The 24,028-nt window shown below is 42.9% G+C and overlaps 1 protein-coding gene across 1 annotated transcript in view; it reads left to right on the top strand.

The window, feature by feature from the left end:
• Positions 1 to 507: 507 nt before the first annotated feature.
• Positions 508 to 24,028, top strand: part of LOC112218981 (WW domain-containing oxidoreductase) — a 305,762-nt gene continuing 282,241 nt past the window's right edge. The window contains exons 1-5 of the mRNA XM_042301597.1: positions 508 to 782; positions 987 to 1,051; positions 1,772 to 1,829; positions 5,044 to 5,213; positions 22,732 to 22,838. Of these exons, the coding sequence (XP_042157531.1) occupies positions 676 to 782; positions 987 to 1,051; positions 1,772 to 1,829; positions 5,044 to 5,213; positions 22,732 to 22,838 (507 nt within the window). The 5' untranslated portion in view covers positions 508 to 675. The remainder of the gene's footprint in view (positions 783 to 986; positions 1,052 to 1,771; positions 1,830 to 5,043; positions 5,214 to 22,731; positions 22,839 to 24,028) is intronic.

Below are 24,028 nucleotides of genomic sequence, written 5' to 3'. Positions count from 1 at the left end.
CCCAAATATATCATGTTTTGTAGGGGGACTCTTATTTTGAAGGGGAAAAATCCGTAATCGTGCTACCAGTATAATATCATGCTTGCCATGAGAACGATAATCTGTTTCTGATGCCCACTCGCAATTGCTCATATGTCGGTATCTGGATCATTGCAACGTCCCTACCGCATTGACATTGAGGTTTAAAATAGCTAAGGGGTTAGGGACGTCCCAAGGAACCCGAATAGCACCCTGACCCTCGCTAATATGCTAACGCGGTTCAGCCCCTCGAAACCACTCCCATTCTCGTGCGCAGACGCAGTTTTGGATGAGTACATTTTATCACTTTGCTACCCCTAAAATGTATGATACACATGGTCATTTACGGTATGCATACATTATTCATTGTACAAATTATATTAGTGTTGCCATTTTTGTAACTGTAATGTTTCAGTATCTTATTTGAACTGAGGAACGGAATGACTTTACTCCTGCATGACTTCATTACCCAAAGAACACTTCGCCGACATAAAACTCATCACCGTATTATTGCGGAAGTGCTGAGGCAGGATTACAACTATAGCTCAGTGGTTTATAATCACAGAGTTTCTGATTTCGGTTTTCACAGCTCCGTCGCTTCTGCAAAATATAGATTGTCATTTTGCTATATCTCTGAATTCGGAAGAAACACGGGATATGGCAGCTTTAAAGTATGCTGGTATGGACGATACAGACAGCGAGGATGAGCTGCCCCCGGGATGGGAAGAGAGATCTACGAAGGATGGATGGGTTTACTATGCGAAGTAAGCGAAAATGAACTATTGCGCATTGCTCATAGTCAACCAGTGCCGCTTGATTTTATGGCAGTGTTATGCATTCCATAAACCAGTCCTTGAACATACACGCATTTGGCTGTAACATCGATGCAATATTGCGCACAGAATAGAGCAGTGCTATCAGCAATTGCTAGCTAGTTTGATGGATTCTCTGTGTCTCTCTCTCCACAGTCATGAGGAAATGAAGACTCAGTGGGATCATCCCAAAACAGGGAAGAAGAGACGCTGTGCTGGAGGTTAGAGTTATTCTCCGGGCAGACCCCATTCTCTACTTTGTTCTTTCTCCCACCAACCCCTTACATCCCACCCCATTCAATTTGCCTGGCTACCCAAGCTCCTTGCTCCGCCAAACGCTACGCCCACGGACGTTAGTTTCTTCCCCGTAATGAGTCTGAGTACCTTCCAGACGATTTCTAGAATGGAAATTCATTCTTGACTCGATGGGTTGGGCTAGATCCAGAACACACGTGCATAAAGTGGCGTTTAGAAAATCCGTTTTTGGCTTTGATACTCTGATTGGTTAGTGATGATCCAATCGCTGATTACTTTTTGTACAACACCCCTCATTTTGACATCATCACAAATGACTTCAATGATGCCAGTCTCAGACCTAAGTATGTAGTGAACAATAGAGCAGCAGAGGAATTCAGTTGGAGTCGTCAGGCAACCATTCAATATGCCTTTTTGCAAGTGTGTAATTGTCATTACTTATCCACATTGGACCCAATCTTGTGTGTATCATGACTCAGCAGATTTTTTCTTATGGCTCTGGGTGCACCGGAATGTTCATACTGAGAGGCCAAAACACTGATACACATACAATTATGCTATTGTATATGTCTCCTTCAGTTAGGATGGCATTCAGTAACAGACCATTCAGAGATAATGAGTTAATGGTATGAATCATGTTTCTGAATGACTTGAGGAGTCTAACTGGAGGATTGTCTTCCCCACAGATCTACCGTATGGATGGGAGCAGGAGATGGATGACAAAGGACAAGTCTTCTATGTGGAGTAAGTCTTCATTTCCTGATGTACTGAACCAGCAAGTTAAGGGGTGACAGTAAAGAAATCAAAACTGGAAGCACTTTATTTTACGGTACATCAATTTACCAGGCATTTAAAAAAGAATGACAAGGTATAACAAATACACAGTAATAACCTACTACTTACTTGTTTGTTTCTTAGGGCTTCAGTTAAATAAGCACCATATTCATATCAGTTACATGTTTTATTCAATACCAGGCAAATAACAGTGGAAACTGTGCTGTAACATAAAGTGCTACCAAAAATGTATGGCGCCGGATGGGATGGTTGCCATTTTACTGGCTCCTAACCAATTGTGCTATTCTGTGTGTTTTTTCGCTTAGTTTGTACATAATACATCCACACTGAGCTAAAGGCTAGAGCTGCCACTTTCAAGGAGCTGGACACTAATCCGGATGCTTATAAGAAATACGCTTTGCCCTCCGACAAACCTTCAAACAGGCAAAGTGTCAATACAGGACTAAGATTGAATCCTACTACACCGGTTCTGACACTCTTCGGATGTGGCAGAGCTTGCAAACTATTACGGATTACAAAGGGAAACCCAGCCACTAGCTGCCCAGGGAAGCGAGACTACAATATGAGCTAAATGCCTTTTATGCTTGCTTCAAGGCAAGCAACACTCAACCATGCATTACAGCAACAGCTGTTCCGGACAACTGTGTGATCACGCTCTCCGTAGCCGATGTGAGTAAGACCTTTTAAACAGGTCAACATTCACAAAGCCGCAAGGCCAGACGGATTACCAGGAAGTGTACTCGGAGCATGCGCTGACCAACTGGCAAGTGTCTTCACTGACATTTTCAACCTCTCCCTGACCGAGTCTGTAATAACTACATGTTTCAAGCAGACCACCATAGTCACTGTGCCCAAGAACGCCAAGGTAACGTGCCTAAATGATTACCGCCCCGTAGCTCTCACGTCTGTAGACATGAAAGCTTTAAAAGGCTAGTCGTTGGTCACATCAACAACATCATCCCAGAAACCCTGGACCCACTACAATTTGCAAACCACCCCAACAGATCCACAGATGACACAATCTCTATTGCACTACATACTGCCCTTTCTCACCTGGACAAAGGAACACCTACGTGAAAATGCTGTTTGTTGACTACAGCTCGGCGTTCAACACCATAGTGCCCTCAAAGCTCATCACTAAGCTAAGGACCCTGGGACTAAACACCTCTCTCTGCAACTGGATCCTGGACTTCCTGAAGGGCCGTCCCCAGGGTCCAGGGCCCGCCACGCTGATCCTCAACACGGGGGCACCACAGGGGTGCGTGCTTAGTCTCTCCCATACTCCCTTTTCACCCACGACTGCTTGGCTACGCACGACTCCAACACCTTCATTAAGTTAAGAGGACACAACAGTGGTATGCCTGATCACTGACAACGATCTGACAGCCTACAGGGAGGAGGTCAGAGAGGTGCCAGGACAACAACCTCTCCCTCAATGTGAGCAAGACAAAAGAGCTTATCGTGGACTACAGGAAAAGGGAGGCTGAGCACGCCCCCATTCACATCGACAGGGCTGTAGTGGAGTGGGTCGAGAGCTTCAAGTTCCTTAGTGTCCACATCGTTAACAAACTATCATGGTCCGAAAATGACAAGACAGTCAGGAAGAGAACATGACAATGCCTATTCCCCCTCAGGAGGCTGAAACGATTTGGCGTGTGTCCTCAGATCCTCAAAAGGTTATACAGCTGCACCATTGAGAGCATCCTGACTGGTTGCATCACTGCTTGGTATGGCAACGGCTTGGCATCCGCACTACCCTCTGTAGCAAGGCGCTACAGAGGGTAGTGCGTACGGCCCAGTACATCACTGGTGCCGAGCTTCCTGCCATCCAGGATTTCTATACCAGGCGTTATCAGATTGTCAAATTATCAAAAACTCCAGCCACCCTAGTCATAGACTGTTCTCTCTGTCACCGCACGGCAAGCGGTACCAGAGCACCAAGTATGGGACCAAAAGGCTCCTGAACAGCTTCTACCCTCCAAGCCATAAGACTGCTGAACAGCTTCTACCCACAAGCCATAAGACTGCTGAACAGCTTCTACCCCCAAGCCATAAGACTGCTGAACAGCTTCTATCCCCAAGCCATAAGACTGCTGAACAGCTTCTACCCCCAAGCCATAAGACTGCTGAACAGCTTCTACCCCCAAGCCATAAGACTGCTGAACAGCTTCTAGCTTCCCCCAAGCCATAAGACTGCTGAACAGCTTCTACCCCCAAGCCATAAGACTGCTGAACAGCTTCTACCCCCAAGCCATAAGACTGCTGAACAGCTTCTACCCCCAAGCCATAAGACTGCTGAACAGCTTCTACCCCCAAGCCATAAGACTGCTGAACAGCTTCTACCCCCAAGCCATAAGACTGCTGAACAGCTTCTACCCCCAAGCCATAAGACTGCTGAACAGCTTCTACCCCCCCAAGCCATAAGACTGCTGAACAGCTTCTACCCCCAAGCCATAAGACTGCTGAACAGCTTCTACCCCCAAGCCATAAGACTGCTGAACAGCTTCTACCCCCCCAAGCCATAAGACTGCTGAACAGCTTCTACCCCCAAGCCATAAGACTGCTGAACAGTTCATCAAATTGCGACCTGGACTATTTGCATTGACCCCATTTTTTACTCTTCTGCTTCTTGCTGTTTATTATCTCTGCATAGTCACCTTCCCCTACCTACATGGACATATTACATCAATTTCCTTGACTATCCTGTACCCCTGCACATTGACTCTGTAGCAGAACCCCCTCTACATAGCCTCGTTATTGTTATTGTTATTTTTTATTCTTTACTTTAGTTTATTTATTTTATGCAAATATTTTCTTACTTACTTAAAAAAAAATCATGCATTGTTGGTTAAGGGCTTGTAAGTAAGGTCTGCTGTATTCAGCGCATGTGACAAATACATTTTGATTTTATATCTCCCCACTGGTGTAAAGTAGACCCATGGCTGTGAGCAGCCTAACTATTCCCCACTGTCTGCCTGAGACTGTTCATGAGGCCTTGTTTTGGTAGAGAGGGACCTGTTGGAGCATCCGCACAACCATTTAGCTTAGTGTCGTCTTGTCTCATCTGAACTTGGGTATTTTATTTGGTAAAAAATACAACATACAATATACTCTTTCACCCTTCTCTCTTTCTCTCCCTCTATCCCTGCCCCTTCACTAACAGTCACATTAACAAGAGGAAGACCTACTTTGACCCGCGGCAGGCGTTCACGGTGGAGGACGTGCTGGTGAAGCCGAAGCGTTACGACGGGAACACTGCAGCTCTGGAGATCCTGCAGGGTCGTGACCTCTCAGACAGGGTGGTCCTCATCACCGGGGGAAACTCTGGCATCGGTGAGTTTTGGACTGTGTGTGTGTATGCACATGTGCCTGTGTAATTCACTTATTTATGCCTCAATATAGTTAAATGCACCTTCATTATTTCACCAGTAGGTGGGGGTGTTGTACCACCATTTTTTTGTCCGGTCCTGACAGTGCTTCTCTGTCGTCCCCCTCATTGTATGCCTTTAAAACCAGGCATTCATAAACACTATGAAATGTTACACTTAGACTGAACAAGTCATTCACTAATACCCAACATGATTGTATTGAAGGTCAGTAGCACTTTTCACTCATACCTGTATACGGGTTGAAAATGGCAGATTGTAATTGTGTGATGGTGAGGATGCAGAGTTGTGTTCCAAACAAAACAACTACAAGTGTTCTTGCTCTAGTTCCTCAACAGCACAGCTAGGAGAGCTCAAAAACACCTTATAGTTGAAGACTCTTCTTTGAGTCATGAAGGTGCATTGAAATGACTTGGAGCTGTGCACAGTTTAGAGAGGTGTGTGACCACTTGGAGACACCAGTTAGTCCTCTCACTCAAACCCTTTTCATGTTTTTATCTTATGTTGCACCTACCCCACATTTTCCAGGAATAATCTTCTGTTACTGAATGTATCCAGAGTATTTTTAGATTTTGTTATCAACAAATACAGTGAAAAGTACAGTAAATGTAATATACACATAAAAATGAACAGTGTAATGTTTAGATTCAGTCTTGGGTCAGGTGAACTGTTGTGTCCCCAACTTTAGTCTAATAATTTCCCCATAATCTCCAAACCGTTTAATTGCTACCATGCTTTTGCAGAAGCTTTTCTTCTGTAAGAAACATGTCAATTTAGGCCAATTCCCACAAGTGTAAAGGGTTAACCCAGCTGAATTGGATGTCATTGTTAACTGTAATGAATGATGGCTATTTGTGGGGAGAAAATGCATGGCTCACTGTATAATGGCCCTGGAAACAAATGTATTTCTCTGTGTAAATTAGCACAAGTAGCAGCCATTTATCCACAGTCACCGCTTCAGTTGCAGGGAGATAACGACAGCGCGAGGAAAATTAAACAAACATAAAATCGTTAATTGTCTTTGTATTCAAATCATTCCTCTCTCCTAAAGTTCTAGCTTTGTAAATGGAGTGAGTATATCACTAAAGATGGTTGTAAAACAGTGTTGTTGTTTTCAGATTTATAATGACTTCAGACCGCGACTGAACTCATGTGGTTGTAGACTATCTCAGCTTCCCACACATAATTACTTGTTAGTATATATTACTTTGGGCCAGAGGTTCTGCAACACAGTCAGGTTTGTACCTGGTTATTGTCAAGAAGGAACAAAACAACAAGGACAGCATCCAGGGTAGAATAAAGGGATAAACTCTGGCTATCATGTTGAAGTCATTCGAGGGAAACAACTTTTGCCAGGTAAAAATGAACTAGTCAAATGCAAAAACATATAGGCCTTCTGTCACTAAACATATTTTGTCAAATGGATAAAGCTGATGTAGCTTATTACCTGTAACATAGTCCTCTTACCGAGACACTTTCCAGTGAGTGAGATGGTGTTTTTTATTCCTCCAAAAGAGGGCACAGAAGCTCTTTCAGGTGCAATGTGGCGATCTGAATAATACACCGATCTTTACACTCATCAGTCCCTTTGTTTCTCTTAAAATACAGAATATCTAACGTATCAAAAACACACTTCGATATTTTAACAAAGTTTCGCTGTTGGTCTATTGATTCTGATTAACCATGGTGCATTGCACCCGGTCTGTAATTTATTTCCCCCTGTGATAGGGTTCTTGTTTTTCATTGAAAATGATCAGACACAATTATAAATGAAATAACCCATTGATATTATTACAAATATTGTCTAAATTGTAATGTTTGTATTGCAGTGTCAATGCCTAATGAACACACATTTATCTAACCTTTGTCCTCCACTTGTCTCCCAGTGTACTGAATATGAATTATCCTGCTATAATAAACAGTATTCCAATAGTAATTGCCACCAGTAGCGAGCTCCCTTGACATCCCCATGGTCCACATGTGAAATGTGCTTATGCCTATTGACTAGACACAGTGGGAATTGAAATGGCACCAGTTGTGTTTCAATCTTAACGTCAAGGCTATTTTCATTTGTTCAACAGAATCGTTTTAACAGGAAATATGAGGACAATTATTTGTCACTATAGCTGGCTATTATTTATTGTGTTAATTTAGCTCTTAATGCATGGGGAATGTACATATATGAGGCCATTAATGCATGAAATGTAATGCTGTCTGGTGTTGTTAACAGGCCTGAATAGGCTCTAGTAATATTGCTGGAAGGCGATACAGGGATGTGGTGCGTCTCAGCTTACAGCATTAGTCTTCTTTTCTCCCTCTCTCCTTTTTCATTTAAAAACCAGTAACAACTCCTGTTTTGCTGTAATGGAAATGAATGGTCGCTGTTAGCCGATCTCACCTTCTCGCTATTTCTCCTTCTCTCTCTCTCTCTCTCTCGCAATTCATTTAAAAGGGGCTTTATTGGCATGGGAAACACATGTTTAAACGTTTGTTTGTATACTGCTGCTACTCGCTGTTTATTATCAATGCATAGTCACATCACCCCTACCTACATGTACAAATGACCTCTAACCTGTACCCCCGCACACTGACTCGGTACCGGTACCCCCTGTATATAGCCTCGTTATTGTTATGTTATTGTGTAACTTTTGACATTTTTTACTTTAGTTTATTTGGTAAATATTTTCTTAACTCTTCTTGAACTGCACTGTTTGTTAAGGGCTTGTAAGTAAACATTTCACGGTCAACACTTGTTGTATTCAGGGCATGTGACAAATAAAGTTTGATTTAATATAATTTACATTGTTTATTTCACTTGCTTTAGCAATCAACACGTGAGAATAAAATAATGTAACAATATCAACAAAAAACTCTTAGAAATGAACAATAAACAACTCAAAGGTTTAAAAAATACATTTCACGTGTTATATTATCAGCTATGTTTTAGCAATGTGCAAATACTGTAGTTGTAGTACGAAATAGTGGTGGAAGATAAGTAAACAGATAAATATTGGTAGTATTTACAATGTTTGTACTCCACTGGTTGCCCTTTTGTCATGGCAAATGGCCACAAATCTTGCTGCTGTTATTTGCAAATTGTGGTATTTCACCTAACACATATGGGAGTTTATCGATGTTTGACTTGTTTTAAAATGATTTGTGGGTCTGTGTGATCTGAGGGAAATATGTGTCTCTCATGTGGTCATACATTTAGCAGGAGGTTAGGAAGTGCAGCTCAGTTTGCACCTCATTTTGTGGACAGTGGACATATCCTATCTTCTCTTAGCAAGGCTATTGTCTTAATTTTGGGTCAGTCACAGTGGTCAGGTATTCTGCCACTGTGCACTCTCTGTTTAGGGCCAGATAGCATACCCATTTGCTCTGTTTTTTTGGTTGACTCTTTCCAGGTTACTCTCTCTGTAGGTAAGGGCTTTGTGGTGGAATGTCTGGTTAGCGCTTCCTCTGTGGTTGTAGAATTGAATAGCTCTTTTCTGGATGTTGATAACTAGTCATAATTCTACTCTGCATGTATTGTTTGATGTTTTGCGTTGTACACAAAGTATATTCTTGTAGAATTCTGCATGCATCTCAATTGGGTGTTTGTCTCATATTGTGAATTCTTAATTGGTGAGTGGAACCCAGACCTCACAACCATAGGAGGGGGGCAGCAATGGGTTCTATTTAAGTGATAATGCCCAAGAAGCCAGTGTTTGAAGGATATATTGGCATGGGTGTTGTTAGGCCCAATATTATAAGGACACAAGGCGAGACCCAAATGCAGACACAGGTAGCAGATGGTTGAGCTCCGATATTTATTAATCCAAAGGGTAGGCAAAAGAAAGGTTCGGGGCAGGTGAGAGTTCAAACACCGGGTCAGAGTCCAAAACAGTACCAGACGAAGGGCAGTCTCGAGGTCAGGCCAGGCAGGGGTTCAGTAACCAGATCAGAGTCCAAACAGTATAAGGGCTCGAAGACAGAACAGGCAGAGTGGTCAGGCAGGTGGGTTCGGCGTCAGGACAGGCAAGGGTTGAAACCAGGAGGACTATAACCAAAAGAGTTTGGGAAACAAATAGGAGCAAGGAAAACCGCTGGTTGACTTGGCAAACAAGACGAACTGGCATAGAGAGACAGGAAACAGGGATATATATACACCGGGGATAATAAGCGACACCTGGAGGGGGTGGAGACCATCACAAGGAAGGTGTGACAAATATCCTCTAAACACCAGCTTCTAGTGCATTATCACTTTTATACAACGGGTTGCCAAAATAATGATTGACATATTTTCATTAAAAACATTTATTTTGATGAAAAACAAAACTTTTTTTTGGTTGTTGTTGAATTTTACCCCCTTTTCTCCCCAATTTCATGCTATCCAATTGTTAGTAGTTACTATCTTATCTTATCTCATCACTAAGGTCGAAAGTCATGCGTCCTTCGATACACAACCCAACCAAGCCGCACTGCTTCTTAACACAGCGCGCATCCAACCCGGAAGCCAGCCGCACCAATGTGTCGGAGGAAACACCGTGCACCTGGCGCCGGCCCGCCACAGGAGTCGCTAGTGCGCGATGAGACCAGGATATCCCTACCGGCCAAACCCTCCTTAACCCGGACGATGCTAGGCCAATTGTGCATCTCCCCATGGACCTCCCAGTCGCGGCCGGCTGCGACAGAGCCTGGGCACGAACCCAGAGTCTCTGGTGGCACAGCTAGCACTGCGGTGCAGTGTCCTAGACCACTGCGCCACCCGGGAGGCCCTTATTTTGATAAATGTATTCATAATATTTCATCCTTCCACAAGATGTAGTCCTGACACAAATCTAGGTTTGCTATTTATATCTAGATCTATTGATGTTCCATTGCCAGCCTGTATCTAGCCAACTACAGATAACTTACAGTCACGTCAAAAAGTGCAGCCAGAATAACAGTAAAGTAGCTCCGTTTTCATTTGTTTAAGCTGTTTTCTAGTGACATTTATTTGGATACATCCATAACAATGAGCTAATGAGGCGCGATTTCGCCTCTCATAGAAAATGTGCTCTTTCGTCAGGACACTGTTGTTCAGAGGAGCTAGCCAACAACACAGCTAACACAATCACTTCAAACTGAAGCTGGAAAGACTGCAAATTAGCTGCGTTTACCTTTTTTTCAATTGACCTTTTCTTTTGTATATATCCATAAAAATGATGCCAGCAGATTCATGATTTCGACTTGCTGAGAAATGCTGCCTGCCTGTCTGTCTCATCCCGACTTCCGACACGTTCATTACTATGGGACAGCAGGAGATCGAATTTGAATATTGAAACAATGTTGAAAATGTCGGAGAGACAGACATCAAGGTTTATACAAATCTCCGCTGTTGAAAACTAAATGTTAGTCTTAAAGAAATGTGAGATAATGTCTAGATACTTTTATAGTGGAGATCAACTTTATAAATTGCCTGGCTGGGCTGATGAGACTGTGGATTGCACAGTCAGATGGAACAGAGTAAATAGGCATTTTAACGTCATAGATTTAGCAGGTGGTAACTTGTGGAATAGACACTGGCTGGAATGCAGTTTTAACCAATCAGCATTCAGGATTAGACCCACCAGTTGTATAAAACTGATTTGAAGTATTGCTTTGCCGGATCCTATTTGGGATGTCGAGTTTTATGTTCCTTTTGATGGCATAGAAGGCCCTTCTTGCCTTGTCTCTTAGATTGCTCACAGCCTTGTGGAATTTACCTGTTGTGTTGATGTTTAGGCTGAGGTAGGTATAATTATTTGTGTGCTCTAGGGCAACGGTGTCTAGATAGAGCTTTTGTCATGGCAACTGAACTGTTTTAGGAACACCATTCATTTTGTCTTACTGAGATTCACCGTCTGGGCCCAAGTCTGACAGAATCTTTGCAGACGATCTAGTTGCTTTTGTAGGCCCTCATTGGCTCCTCTTTTTTTCTTTCTTTCTCTCTTTTGCTCTCTGTCTCTTTCTGTCGGTCTCTCTCTCTTTCTGTCTCTTCCCTCTGTCTCTCTCAATTAAATTAAATTCAAAGGGCTTTATTGGCATGGGAAACCTATAACATTGTCAAAGTAAGTGAAATAGATAAACAAAAGTTCCAAAAGAATAAAGAAATGTGTCTATATACAGTGTTGTAACGATGTTCAAATAGTTAAAGTACAAAAGGGAAAATAAATAAACATATATATATATATATATATATGGTTGCCATTTTCTTGTGGCAACAGGTAACAAATATTGCTGCTGTGATGGCACACTGTGGTATTTCACCCAGTAGATATGTGAGTTTATCAAAATTGGATTTGTTTTCGAATTCGGCCTGTGTAATCTGAGGGAAATATGTGTCTCTAATATGGTCATACATTTGGCAGGAGGTTAGGAAGCTCAGTTTCCACCTCATTTTGTGGAATCTCTCTCTCTCTCTCTCTCTCTTGCTGTCTGTGTAAAGGTAGTCTCCTCTAGTCCTCAGGTCCACCTGTATGTGTGTACCATTGATCCTGTAGGGACTGTAATCCTGCCTCAGGCCTCTCATCCAAACCCATCAACAGCTCCTGTTCTAGCCTTCCTCCCTCCCTCCCTCCCCTTCTTTCCTTCTTTCCTTCTTCCCTTCCTTCCTTCCTTCCTTCCTTCCTTCCTTCCTTCCTTCCTTCCTTCCTTCCTTCCTTCCTTCCTTCCTTCCTTCCACCAACTAACTAACGCTACATGGTTACTGTACATTTACTGGCCAAGGGTCCACTGTACTGTTTGTCCTTAAAGGGCTACCATCACTGAGTGCAGCAAAGGACAACTTATTTAACTTAATTAGAATATTGTTAGCAATACTCATAGTGGTACTGCATGGTCCAGGGGAGATGTGTATTCAGTCGGTTAACTTGAGAGCCCGTCAGTATCTTTATATTTTTAGTTCTTCATAACACTAAACCTGCTAGCAGTCAACACTTTGTCCTCTGCATGTTCACACCCGTGAACATGTCCTGTTTCGGCTATTCTCATCCACTCTCTACACGGTGAAAGGTTTTGTTTCTGCCATATCTTCAATAGGGAGGATGGAACATGTGAATGAGGCAAAGCATATATTTGTACTAAATATCTACATCCATATACAGTGTTACATGTGTACACTAGATACTCTATAGAACCCGTGTGTGTTCAGGTGAGGGGTGTTGGTCTCTGTAGTGTCTTGTTATTAACTTGATAATATGACGTATGATGAGTTATGGTTAGTTATGCTCCTAGCAACCCTCTCAGTACAGCAGGACTAGATGGAGAGACAACTACCCATTCATATCCATCATGACTGGCTCCACAAATAAGACTTCTGTTAAAGGATTCTTGGATTCTTATTATTTTAATCAATTTGATTAATCAATTTTTTATCAAGTTGATTTCAAGAACATTTAATTTCACTGTCACGACATAGATTTTTGTGTGCATGATTTGTGGTTTTGGTTTGGTAAATTTCAAGATTTTACAGAGGACATTTTTAGATTGCTGGTTTACAGGTACTCTAGCTCAGAGTTGTTTCTCTAAACATGCAGAGAATTGTACCTAAACAGCTTTCCCCAGTCCAGCAAGAGGACAAGTACATTAGTGTCTAGTTTGAGAAACAGACACCTCACAAGTCCTCAAATGGCAGCTTCATTAAATAGTACCTGCAGAACACCAGTCTCAACGTCAACAGTGAAGAGGAGACTCCAGGATGCTGGCCTTCTAGGCAGAGTTCCTCTGTCCAGTGTGTTCTTTTGCCCATTTTAATCTTTTATTTTTATTGGCCAGTCTGAGATATGGCTTTGTCTTTGCAACTCTGCTTAGAAGGCGATCATCCTTGAGTCGTCTCTTCACTGTTGACGTTGAGACTGGTGTTTCGCAGGTACTATTTAATGAAGCTGCCAGTTGAGGACTTGTGAGGCGTCTGTTTTTCAAACTAGACACTCTAATGTACTTGTCCTCTTGCTCAGTTGTGCACCGGGGCCTCCCACTCCTCTTTCTATTCTGGTTAGAGACAGTTTGTGCTGTTCTGTGAAGGGAGTAGTACACAGCGTTGAATGAGATCTTCAGTTTCTTGGTCATTTCTCCCATGGAACAGCCTTCATTTCTCAGAACAAGAATAGACTGATGAGATTCAGAAGAAAGTTCTTTGTTTTCTGTAATCAAACCCACAAATGCTGATGCTCCAGATACTCAACTAGTCTAAAGAAGGCCAGTTTTATTGCTTCTTTAATCAGAACAACAGTTTAAAGCTGTGCTAACATAATTGCAAAAGGGTTTTCTAATGATCAATTAGCCTTTTAAAATGATACACTTGAATTAGCTAACACAACGTGTCATTGGAACACAGGAGTGGTGGTTACTGATAATGGGCCTCTGTACGCCTATGTAGATATATACAAACCAGCCGTTTCCAGCTACAATAGTCATTGACAACATTAACAATGTCTACACTGTATTTATGGTCAATTTGATGTTATTTTAATGGACTAGAAATGTGATTTTCTTTCAAAAACAAGGACATTTCTAAGTGACCCCATTTAGTGACCCCACTAAGTGATCATTCTATCTCTAAAAATCATTCCCTTGGCGTTTTAGGTCTTTGAATGTTATTTGTTATTCATGAAAGAGTGTTATTGTTTGGTGTTTGTGTTGATCCCTATGTTGTGTTGTGTGGATTATGAGCTAGGCCTGCTCTCTCCTCTCTCTGGAAGGACAGCTCACTAAACTGATGCAGCCAGTCGCAGAGAAAGAGAGAGAGAGGGAGGGAGTGGACAGGAGGGAGGCTCAGTGTGCAGGTTAAGCCCATAGCCAGGCTTTGTGAGTGAGCATTAGATTGAGGCAGATTTGTTAAGCATAACTGCCATTAAATTGGCAGCAAAGCCCTGGTATTTACTGCACCACTGCGGTTTGTGAATAAGGAGCCCTTAAAGAGCGGCCCAGCCATGTGTTAAGCCCACCGCCTGGTACGGAGGGGATTCATTATTCATGCTTGGACTGACTGGGAGGAAGTAGAGGATAACAAGATGCAACAGACATGTGTGTGTCTCTGTATACACTGTATGTGTGCAAATATGAGGGTGTATGTGTGTATATCACTGTGGGACAATCTCTTGCGTAAAGTCCCCTGTCTCAATCTCTTGCGTAAAGTCCCCTGTCTCAATCTCTTGCGTAAAGTCCCCTGTCTCAATCTCTTGCGTAAAGTCCCCTGTCTCAATCTCTTGCGTAAAGTCCCCTGTCTCAATCTCTTGCGTAAAAGTCCCCTGTCTCAATCTCTTGCGTAAAAGTCCCCTGTCTCAATCTCTTGCGTAAAGTCCCCTGTCTCAATCTCTTGCGTAAAAGTCCCCTGTCTCAATCTCTTGCGTAAAGTCCCCTGTCTCAATCTCTTGCGTAAAGTCCCCTGTCTCAATCTCTTGCGTAAAGTCCCCTGTCTCAATCTCTTGCGTAAAGTCCCCTGTCTCAATCTCTTGCGTAAAAGTCCCCTGTCTCAATCTCTTGTGTACAGTCCCCTGTCTCAATCTCTTGCGTAAAGTCCCCTGTCTCAATCTCTTGTGTACAGTCCCCTGTCTCAATCTCTTGCGTAAAGTCCCCTGTCTCAATCTCTTGTGTACAGTCCCCTGTCTCAATCTCTTGTGTACAGTCCCCTGTCTCAATCTCTTGTGTACAGTCCCCTGTCTCAATCTCTTGTGTACAGTCCCCTGTCTCAATCTCTTGCGTAAAGTCCCCTGTCTCAATCGCTTGTGTACAGTCCCCTGTCTCAATCTCTTGTGTACAGTCCCCTGAGGAAATGGAAGGGTTTTACAACTGGCATTTCATGTCCTCTCTGAGGAAGATGTTTATTGGCTATGTAATGAGAACCAGTTATGGTTGGTTAGTCAAATTATTCAACTTTATTAACCTTGGATCAAATTCACAATGCAGTCCCAAACTGTTGTAACATGCGAGGGAATTGTGTCGTAGGCCAAGAGGGTTCGATAATGATTACAGTTGTAATATAATTTAACTGGTATGGTTAGAGAGAGAGGATGGAATACATATGTGCTTAAAGCCCTCAGTGGATTCAAATGAAAGGTGACTGGGTTATTGTGTGTAGTGAAGTACTTTATGGAACCATCAGGTTTACAGTGGGGATGACGAGGAGATGAAGCTATGTAGAGGGGGGTTGATGACAGTGATGAAATTAGCCCTCCGTTGTTGTGTGTGTGTGTGTGTGTGTGTGTGTGTGTGTGTGTGTGAGAGAGAGCAGTGTGGAGCATGAGATAGGGGACAGGAGGATTGTGCGGGCCAGGTGGGAGGTTAAGAGGGGCCAGGCCAGGGCTAATAGAACCACTTCAGGCCTCTCAGGTGGACCAACTTACACCTGGGCTGTAATTACAAACCATACATCCCACTTTTGGGATGACACCACTTCCCTGGAACTAATGGAAGGGCTGCAGTTGGAATGGAGGAGAATTAGAGCGCTCCTCATTGCAGGCGTGGAGTCCGGTCTTTTGGGGCTTAAAATACTCTAGAGTAGGAACAGGTGTATTCATCGTTGAGATGCACAGGAGGTACTGCAGTAAGAATAGTTAGGAATTGGGGAGAGCTGAGTGTTCATTAGAGCAGGTGGAAGTTAGAGCGAGAGAATGAGTGTAAACCTTTTTAGTTAACACTGTTAGTGGAGTGGTGTTAGGGTGTGAATAATTATGTTGTACAGTTTTGATTTGGTAGAGAGAAAGTGAAGGAGCATGAGATATTTGGGGGCTAGAGAAAGTGAGGTTATTTACCAGAAGATACCGACCCTACCGTTACGCTTGTTTACACGGCGCTGGGGTCGGAACACAATCATGGTTACATTAATACACCTTGGAGCCGGCCGAGATATGGGTTGGAAAATTCACCTCAATGCAGGGATGAGATATGCCACTGTTTTCCTAACTTCACCTTTACCCACACTGCTCCGTCAAGAAGCTTGAAATACTGCTAGTTTTGGATATAGGTACAGTTTGGAGTACCGTGGCATATCCCATCCCTGCATTGAGGTAAGTTTTCCGAACCAATATCTGGCGCCGGCTTCACAGTGTCTTAATGTAACCATGATTGCCATTCTGACCAAGGGCAGACTTAGCGATTTTCCTTCAATTCACAAGTGGCTGAAACTATCTCACCAGAGAAAGCATCCCAGCGAGCGAAACAGCGCCCCTCTGTCTTACTATATGTAGCCCATGTATCTGATGCTGTCTGGCCAGAAAGAGTATGACATGCCATCATTTTTTTGTCCAGACAGCATCAAATACAGTACATTGGCTACACATACACATGGGCCACAAATGTCCTCTGCCTCGACGACAATGGCAGTATTATCAGCAGCACCTGTCTTTTACCAAAGAAATGCTTATTGTATTCCCCTAGTCAGGACAGTGCACATACCTTTCAGGGTGCAGGTGCTCAAAATGAAAAAAGGCCACCTCCCGCTTGAAAAAAAAAACAAAAAAACTTTCATAATTCATATGTCAAAATTCATAACCAACTGACTCTGTAGAGACAATGCTTATGTTTTTGAGCATTGGTCTATTTAGTTCTGCAACGACACTCTCACTCATCACCACAAATTGTAAGCAAGCTAGTTATAGTTCCTCCTAAAGACATGATTGACACAGGGAAAAGAGGCTGGGCTATCAGCTGATCATTAATATTGATGATTGATGTAAATCTGCTAGCTCCATTTCTTTTACTGATTTGTAATTTACCTCTCTATCGTTCTGTCTCTCTCTGCTGTGCGTATCAGCCAACCAGACCGACTGTTGATGATGCTATAGGCTAAATCAAGTGTTAATCAATGGTATGCTGCTGTGGCATTACTGTTCATATTTAAACCAGGTATCTAACTACACACACTAGAATGGTGAGTGTATCTCTCAAGCCATGCATGTTTGGATACCGGCGCGTGTGAGCGCTGTACAGGGAAGATCAACAGGCGCAACCAACCAACGGACTGAACTTGATGACAACTTGCAGGCAGTGAATTCCGAACAACAATGACAAAGAATGTATACAAAAAAATGATTTTGGGGTCCTTTGGAGACTGGAAGGGGAAAGGGGCATGTGCACGTGACTGCCCCTAGTCTAAGGGCCGGGGATGGGTTTCTACTAAGCTAACGTATGGAATTGTTTTAAGATACCAAGGATCATTTAGCTATTTCATTTGCATATGAAAATATATACACCGCAATTAGCAAGACACCCCCAATAAATGAGTGGTTCTGCAGGTGGTGACCACAGACAACTTCTCAGTTCCTATGCTTCCTGGCTGATGTTTTGGTCACTTTTGAATGCTGGCGGTGCTTTCACTCTAGTGGTAGCATGAGACATGAGAGTCTACAACCCACACAGTGGCTCAGGTAGTGCAGCTCATCCAGGATGGAACATCAATGCGAGCTGTGGCAAGAAGGTTGGCTGTGTCTGTCAGCGTAGTGTCCAGAGCATGGAGGCGCTACCAGAAGACAGGCCAGTACATCAGGAGACGTGGAGGAGGCCGTAGGAGGGCAACAACCCAGCAGCAGGACCGCTACCTCCGCCTTTGTGCAAGGAGGAGCAGGAGGAGCACTGCCAGAGCCCTGCAAAATGACCTCCAGCAGGCCACAAATGTGCATGTGTCTGCTCAAACGGTCAGAAACAGACTCCATGAGGGTGGTATGAGGGCCCGACGTCCAGAGGTGGGGGTTGTGCTTACAGACCAACACCGTGCAGGACGTTTGGCATTTGCCAGAGAACATCAAGATTGGCAAATTCGCCACTGGTGCCCTGTGCTCTTCACAGATGAAAGCAGGTTCACACTGAACACGTGACAGACGTGACAGAGTCTGGAGACGCCGTGGAGAACGTTCTGCTGCCTGCAACATCCTCCAGAATGACCGGTTTGGCGGTGGGTCAGTCATGGTGTGGGGTGGAATTTCTTTGGGGGGCCGCACAGCCTTCCATGTGCTCGCCAGAGGTAGCCTGACTGCCATTAGGTACCGAGATGAGCTCCTCAGACCCCTTGTGAGACCATATGCTGGTGCGGTTGGCCCTGGGTTCCTCCTAATGCAAGACAATGCTAGACCTCATGTGGCTGGAGTGTGTCAGCAGTTCCTGCAAGAGGAAGGCATTGATGCTATGGACTGGCCCGCCCGTTCCCCAGCCCTGAATCCAATTGAGCACATCTGGTACATCATGTCTCGCTCCATCCACCAACGCCACATTGCACCACAGACTGTCCAGGAGTTGGCGGATCCAGGTCTGGGAGGAGATCCCTCAGGAGACCATCCACCATCTCATCAGGAGCATGCCCAGGCGTTGTAGGGAGGTCATACAGGCACGTGGAGGCCACACACACTACTGAGCCTAATTTGGACTTGTTTTAAGGACATTACATCAAAGTTGGATCAGCCTGTAGTGTGCTTTTCCACTTTAATTTTGAGTGTGACTCCAAATCCAGACCTCCTTGGGTTGATAAATTTGATTTCCATTGATCATTTTTGTGTGATTTTGTTGTCAGCACATTCAACTAGGTAAAGAAAAAAGTATTTAATAAGAATATTTCATTCATTCAGATCTAGGATGTGTTCCCTTAATTTTTTTGAGCAGTGTATATATTTGATGAAACATTGAATTTGGCCTTATTGCTATTAGCCAATAGAAACGCATTTAATAACAGATTCATACATGGAAAAACAGTCAAAAATGTTATCAAAAGGAAGTATGTTTTGAAGTGTCTGTTCTGTATGTGAGAGAGAGAAGAAAGCTCAGAATAATTTTTATAATATTTTATCATGGAATTACCTTTAACGTGGAAATGCCATATTAACTTCCATTCATTTTTCAGCCCAGTACCTTCAGATGAGTGTAGTGACACTTGTGGGGGTCATAGAGAAAAACAGAGAACACCATTGTTCGTAAATCTCATCTTTCCACAGAGAGTCATATAATTGTGTAGCCCAAACCGTTCGGACGCTACCAATGTTTTCGTGAGAAGACCAATTTTCGGGATGTCTCCTGGCCTGACAAATACTGATGTAGTTCGGCCACCTTCCACCGCCGGATGCAGTGGATTTTTATTTATTTAACCTTTATTTAACCTTTATTTTACTAGGCAAGTCAGTTAAGAACAAATTCTTATTTTCAATGACTGCCTAGGAACAGTGGGTTAACTGCCTGTTCAGGGGCAGAACGACACATTTGTACCTTGTCAACTTGGGGATTTGAACTTGCAGCCTTTCGGTTACTAGTCCAACGCGCTAACCACTAGGCTACCCTGCCGCCCCGATTGAGACGTAGCCCATGCAAAAAAATATTTCTCTTATCTTAAACAGAGAGATTTTGATGGCGATGACGTCTCCAGCAGAGCATGAGAAGACCTCAAGCTGAGAAATTATTCTTTTTTTATCCATTTTTTTATGCCCAGATCATGAGGTCCCTTGATGGTGTGAGGCAATCGCCTCTTCTGCCTAATGGTAAATAGACCAGTGCCTCCGACTTCAGTGCAGCTCAGTGTAAACAAGAATAACGGTTGGGTCTGAATCTTCTGGCAAGGGAGGTTATCTGTTCGCCAAATAAACATGTTTACCGTTGTGGGTTTTAATGATCTGATTTTAGCTCTGTTTGCCCAAATCAACACAGTTCATTGTAGTAAAATGCTTCTCCATTTGCCAAATAAACAGGTTTACTGGTAATGATCTCATTAGGCTGAGCCAATACACCTGTGTATGGAGGAAATACGAAGAGGGGCGTTGGGCCTCGCAGGACAAACGGAGCGTTAAATCACACTCATTATTGGGGATATCAGGATGGCCAGGATCCTAATGTACCATGCAGAGCATCCATCCACTGCTTTATAGAGATGTTTCTCTGATTGTACAATAATAGCGTGTTTTACTTATGGATGCTATGGACCTTCAAAGTGATGAATATTCTCCATTGAAAATGCTTTTTAAAACTGAAGTAGTCTTAGTCTGGGTCCAGGAAACCAGCCCTAAGAGTGTGGTGTGTCTTTCCCTAGTCTAAACGCTTACTGTTGAGTAGGCCTCTCATTGTCCCTGAGTAGAACATACCCCAGCCTGACCTCCTGTCATGTTCTACAGTCTGAGTGGAACGCTAAATAACCTCCCCCTGTTGTTCACCTGACCAGGAACTAATCTCCACACCACCTCCGTACAGGAAACACAGGCTTGAGGGTGGGGAGTCTTTGTAAACCAACGGCACTCTCGTTATTTCACAATTAATGCCAAGTCCTTGTTATTTGTCATGAAGAAAACACGTCTCTGTCACCCATGTTGTTGTTGTCATATTCTAATTTGTACTCCATTATGGAAAACACTGGTGTCGATTAATTTCACTTTCATGCTTGGTACACACAACAAGTGAGTGTGAGGTGGCGTTGTTTACCCAGCTGCCAGTGTTCTTGTCCAATTTAGACAGGATGGAATAATCATTGTTTAAGCTGTAGCAGGCATGTCTAACCTCCTGTTCTGACTGCTGTTTATTCTTTGTAAATATGAGTAGAACCTTGTGTTTGTTGCTGTCTGGTTCATTGTATAATGTAGGGTAAATCAGATTTTTTGTTTGAGAAACATTCCCATTTGACATATTAGTATTAGTATTTGAACAACTACAAAACTAGTCTGAGAGAGCGAGAAAAAGTTTGTGTCAAGGCTCTGTGATACTTGGTATGTAAGATTATGCCTGTTCAAACACCATTTTAAAAAGTGTTTATTTCTAATTTTCTCACAGTCAAAGTGCAACACTTTCTCTTCTTTCATTTTGTTATTATGCTCGTGTCCTTTTCCTGCGAGGGGACGCGTGGCAGCGCATTTTCCATTACACCTAATAAGTGTCATATGATTTAATTCCATGCTTCAGTTGTCATCGAGACCTTCCAATCCCACTCCAATTTACAGTTTTAATAGATATTACTCTTTAACACTCCACTCACAATTAGGCCCCCTAGTTCTCCATTTAATGAAAATCAGATTAAGACCTAATCTAATTACTGGTTGGTTTTAATCCACGCTGGCTGTGGCACTGGCTCTCTGCCACTCCCTCTCTGTCACAACCACTTAGCGGGCATCAACCTGCCCTACCGGCATGTCACTCATCACTCTGTGTGTGTGTGTGTGTGTGTGCACATGCTGTGTGTGTCTGTTTATTAAGGATGTATACATGACTGTCAAAGGAAATGATTGAGAAATAGTGTACCACTGAGTGGATACTGAACGGTTTATAGCACACTGTTAATATCAACATCGACGGAAGGGAAAGTTAGTCAATTTTAACAGGAAATAAAAACATGATTTAAGGAAAATTTAATCTCGTAAATGAATTCTACCTCTGGGTTGAAATGACCCATTTAGACTGGCAATTTGGAAATTAACTTCCGTCTCTATCTTGTTTTTTTGTCCGTTTTATCGTGACTACATGATTTGTATGGAGTCGTGAAGTAGTCTTGTACTGATAAATCCAGTTTCTATCAGAACTACTCTTTTGATGTAATAAACGTCTTTATCAGGCAGTCTTTGAAGTGCTAGAATATCACACCAAGGTTTTATATGGACGTTTTCTTCAAGTCAGTCGAATGGTTCACATTTTCTAGTTGTCCTCTCTATAACTTCAGTAGTTAACCTAATCATCAACATCATTATTGTTATTGCTAGCAGAACTGATATCACCTTATCACTCCAACCAATATGAATCTCCATGTTTCTCTCAGTACAGTCAGTGGATAGTGATAACTTGTAAAATGGCTTGTGGTTGGTTTCCTATAACTGTATCCGAGACTAGTGGGTGAAGTCCTGAACCATATTAATTCAGTCAGTTTCATCACTTCACAGAGACATGATTAACTTTCCCTAGTAGACCCTTTGGCTTCCTCCTCAGTGATAGAATCCATATCTATGTTTAATATAATTTCTAACTCATCTTATTCCCCTTCACAGTCAATTGCCCTGAGTATCTCCAAATTATCTCCCAAAATAACTCCTCTTTAAAGCATTACTCCCTCTGTCTCCCTCCTCTCTATCTCCTCTCCCTCCACCCCCTCTGTTGCTCCCCTCTTCCATGCCCCTTCCTCTCGATTCAAGGGCTTTATTGGCATGGGAAACATTGCCAAAGAAAGTGAAGTAGATAATAAACAAAAGTGAAATAAACAATAAAAATTAACAGTAAACATTACACTCACAGAAGTTCCAAAATAATAAAATACATTTCAAATGTTGTAATGATGTGCAAATAAACATAAATATGGTGTGTATTTACAATGGTGTTTGTTCTTCACTGGTTGCCCTTTTCTTGTGGCAACAAGTCATAAATCTTGCTGCTGTGATGGCACACTGTGGTATTTAATCCAATAGATATGGGAGTTTATCAAAATTGGGTTTGTTTTCTAATTCTTTGTGGATCTGTGTAAACATCTCTCTCTCCCTCTCTCCCTACCCCTGTTGCTACCTCCTCTCTGTGTGTAGGTTTTGAGACAGCCAAGTCGTTTGCCCTCCATGGGGCCCATGTGATCCTGGCCTGTAGGAATCTCTCCAAGGCCATCAAGGCTGTCAGCCTCATACAGCAGGAGTGGGTGAGTCACACACTGCTGGAGTTTTATTAACCTACACATACAGTACACACTGCTGGAGGTTTATTAACCTACACATACAGTACACAGTGCTGGAGGTTTATTAACCTACACATACAGTACACACTGCTGGAGTTTTATTAACCTACACATACAGTACACACTGATGGAGTTTTATTAACCTACACATACAGTACACACTGCTGGAGTTTTATTAACCTACACATACAGTACACACTGCTGGAGGTTTATTAACCTACACATACAGTACACACTGCTGGAGGTTTATTAACCTACACATACAGTACACACTGCTGGAGGTTTATTAACCTACACATACAGTACACACTGCTGGAGGTTTATTAACCTACACATACAGTACACACTGCTGGAGGTTTATTAACCTACACATACAGTACACACTGCTGGAGGTTTATTAACCTACACATACAGTACACACTGCTGGAGGTTTATTAACCTACACATACAGTACACACTGCTGGAGGTTTATTAACCTACACATACAGTACACACTGCTGGAGGTTTATTAACCTACACACACACACACTGCTGGTGCTTTATTAAAGAGATTCTCTGATACTTATGTGTACTTTTGAGCCAGTAGTTCTGAAACTAGCACTCACGAGCCAAAAGTGGACCCCTAAAATGAGTACGTCTCACAGGTACACTTCAGTAGAGGCTGGTTGGAAGAGCTATAGGACGGGTTCATTATAATGGCTGCAATGGAATAAATAGAACGGTATCAAACACATATAACATATGGAAACCAAATGTTTGACTCCGTTCCACTCATTCCATTCCAGCCATTACAATGAGCCGTCCTATTGCTCCTCCCACCAGCCTCCACTGGTGCAGATATATGCACCACGTCATTTCTCTCTCGCTCTGCTGTTTGTGCATGATATGCCTCTTGCTAGCTGTCACTCGCATGGCGAGGGGCTGAAGCTTATTGGTTGAACTCGAATTGGTAGTGGGTTGGCCCACGGGTGGGAATGTAGGGAAAATGGCACAGCACAACAGTTTCCAGCAAAAAAGTTGCTTTCACACTAGAGATTGTGTAGCTAGTTCAGGTAAAACAATAATTCTGCTCATATGTTATGCCTGTATGAACTATGCATTGACACATCCAGCCCAAAGTGGGTGCTTTAAAAATACTTAGTAGTCGCCAAAGT

The sequence above is a fragment of the Oncorhynchus tshawytscha genome, linkage group LG19 (genome assembly GCF_018296145.1).
Source record: "Oncorhynchus tshawytscha isolate Ot180627B linkage group LG19, Otsh_v2.0, whole genome shotgun sequence".
NCBI lineage: Eukaryota > Metazoa > Chordata > Actinopteri > Salmoniformes > Salmonidae > Oncorhynchus > Oncorhynchus tshawytscha.
Note: the sequence above shows the minus strand (reverse complement) of the source record. Positions and strands in the feature narration are given on the sequence as shown.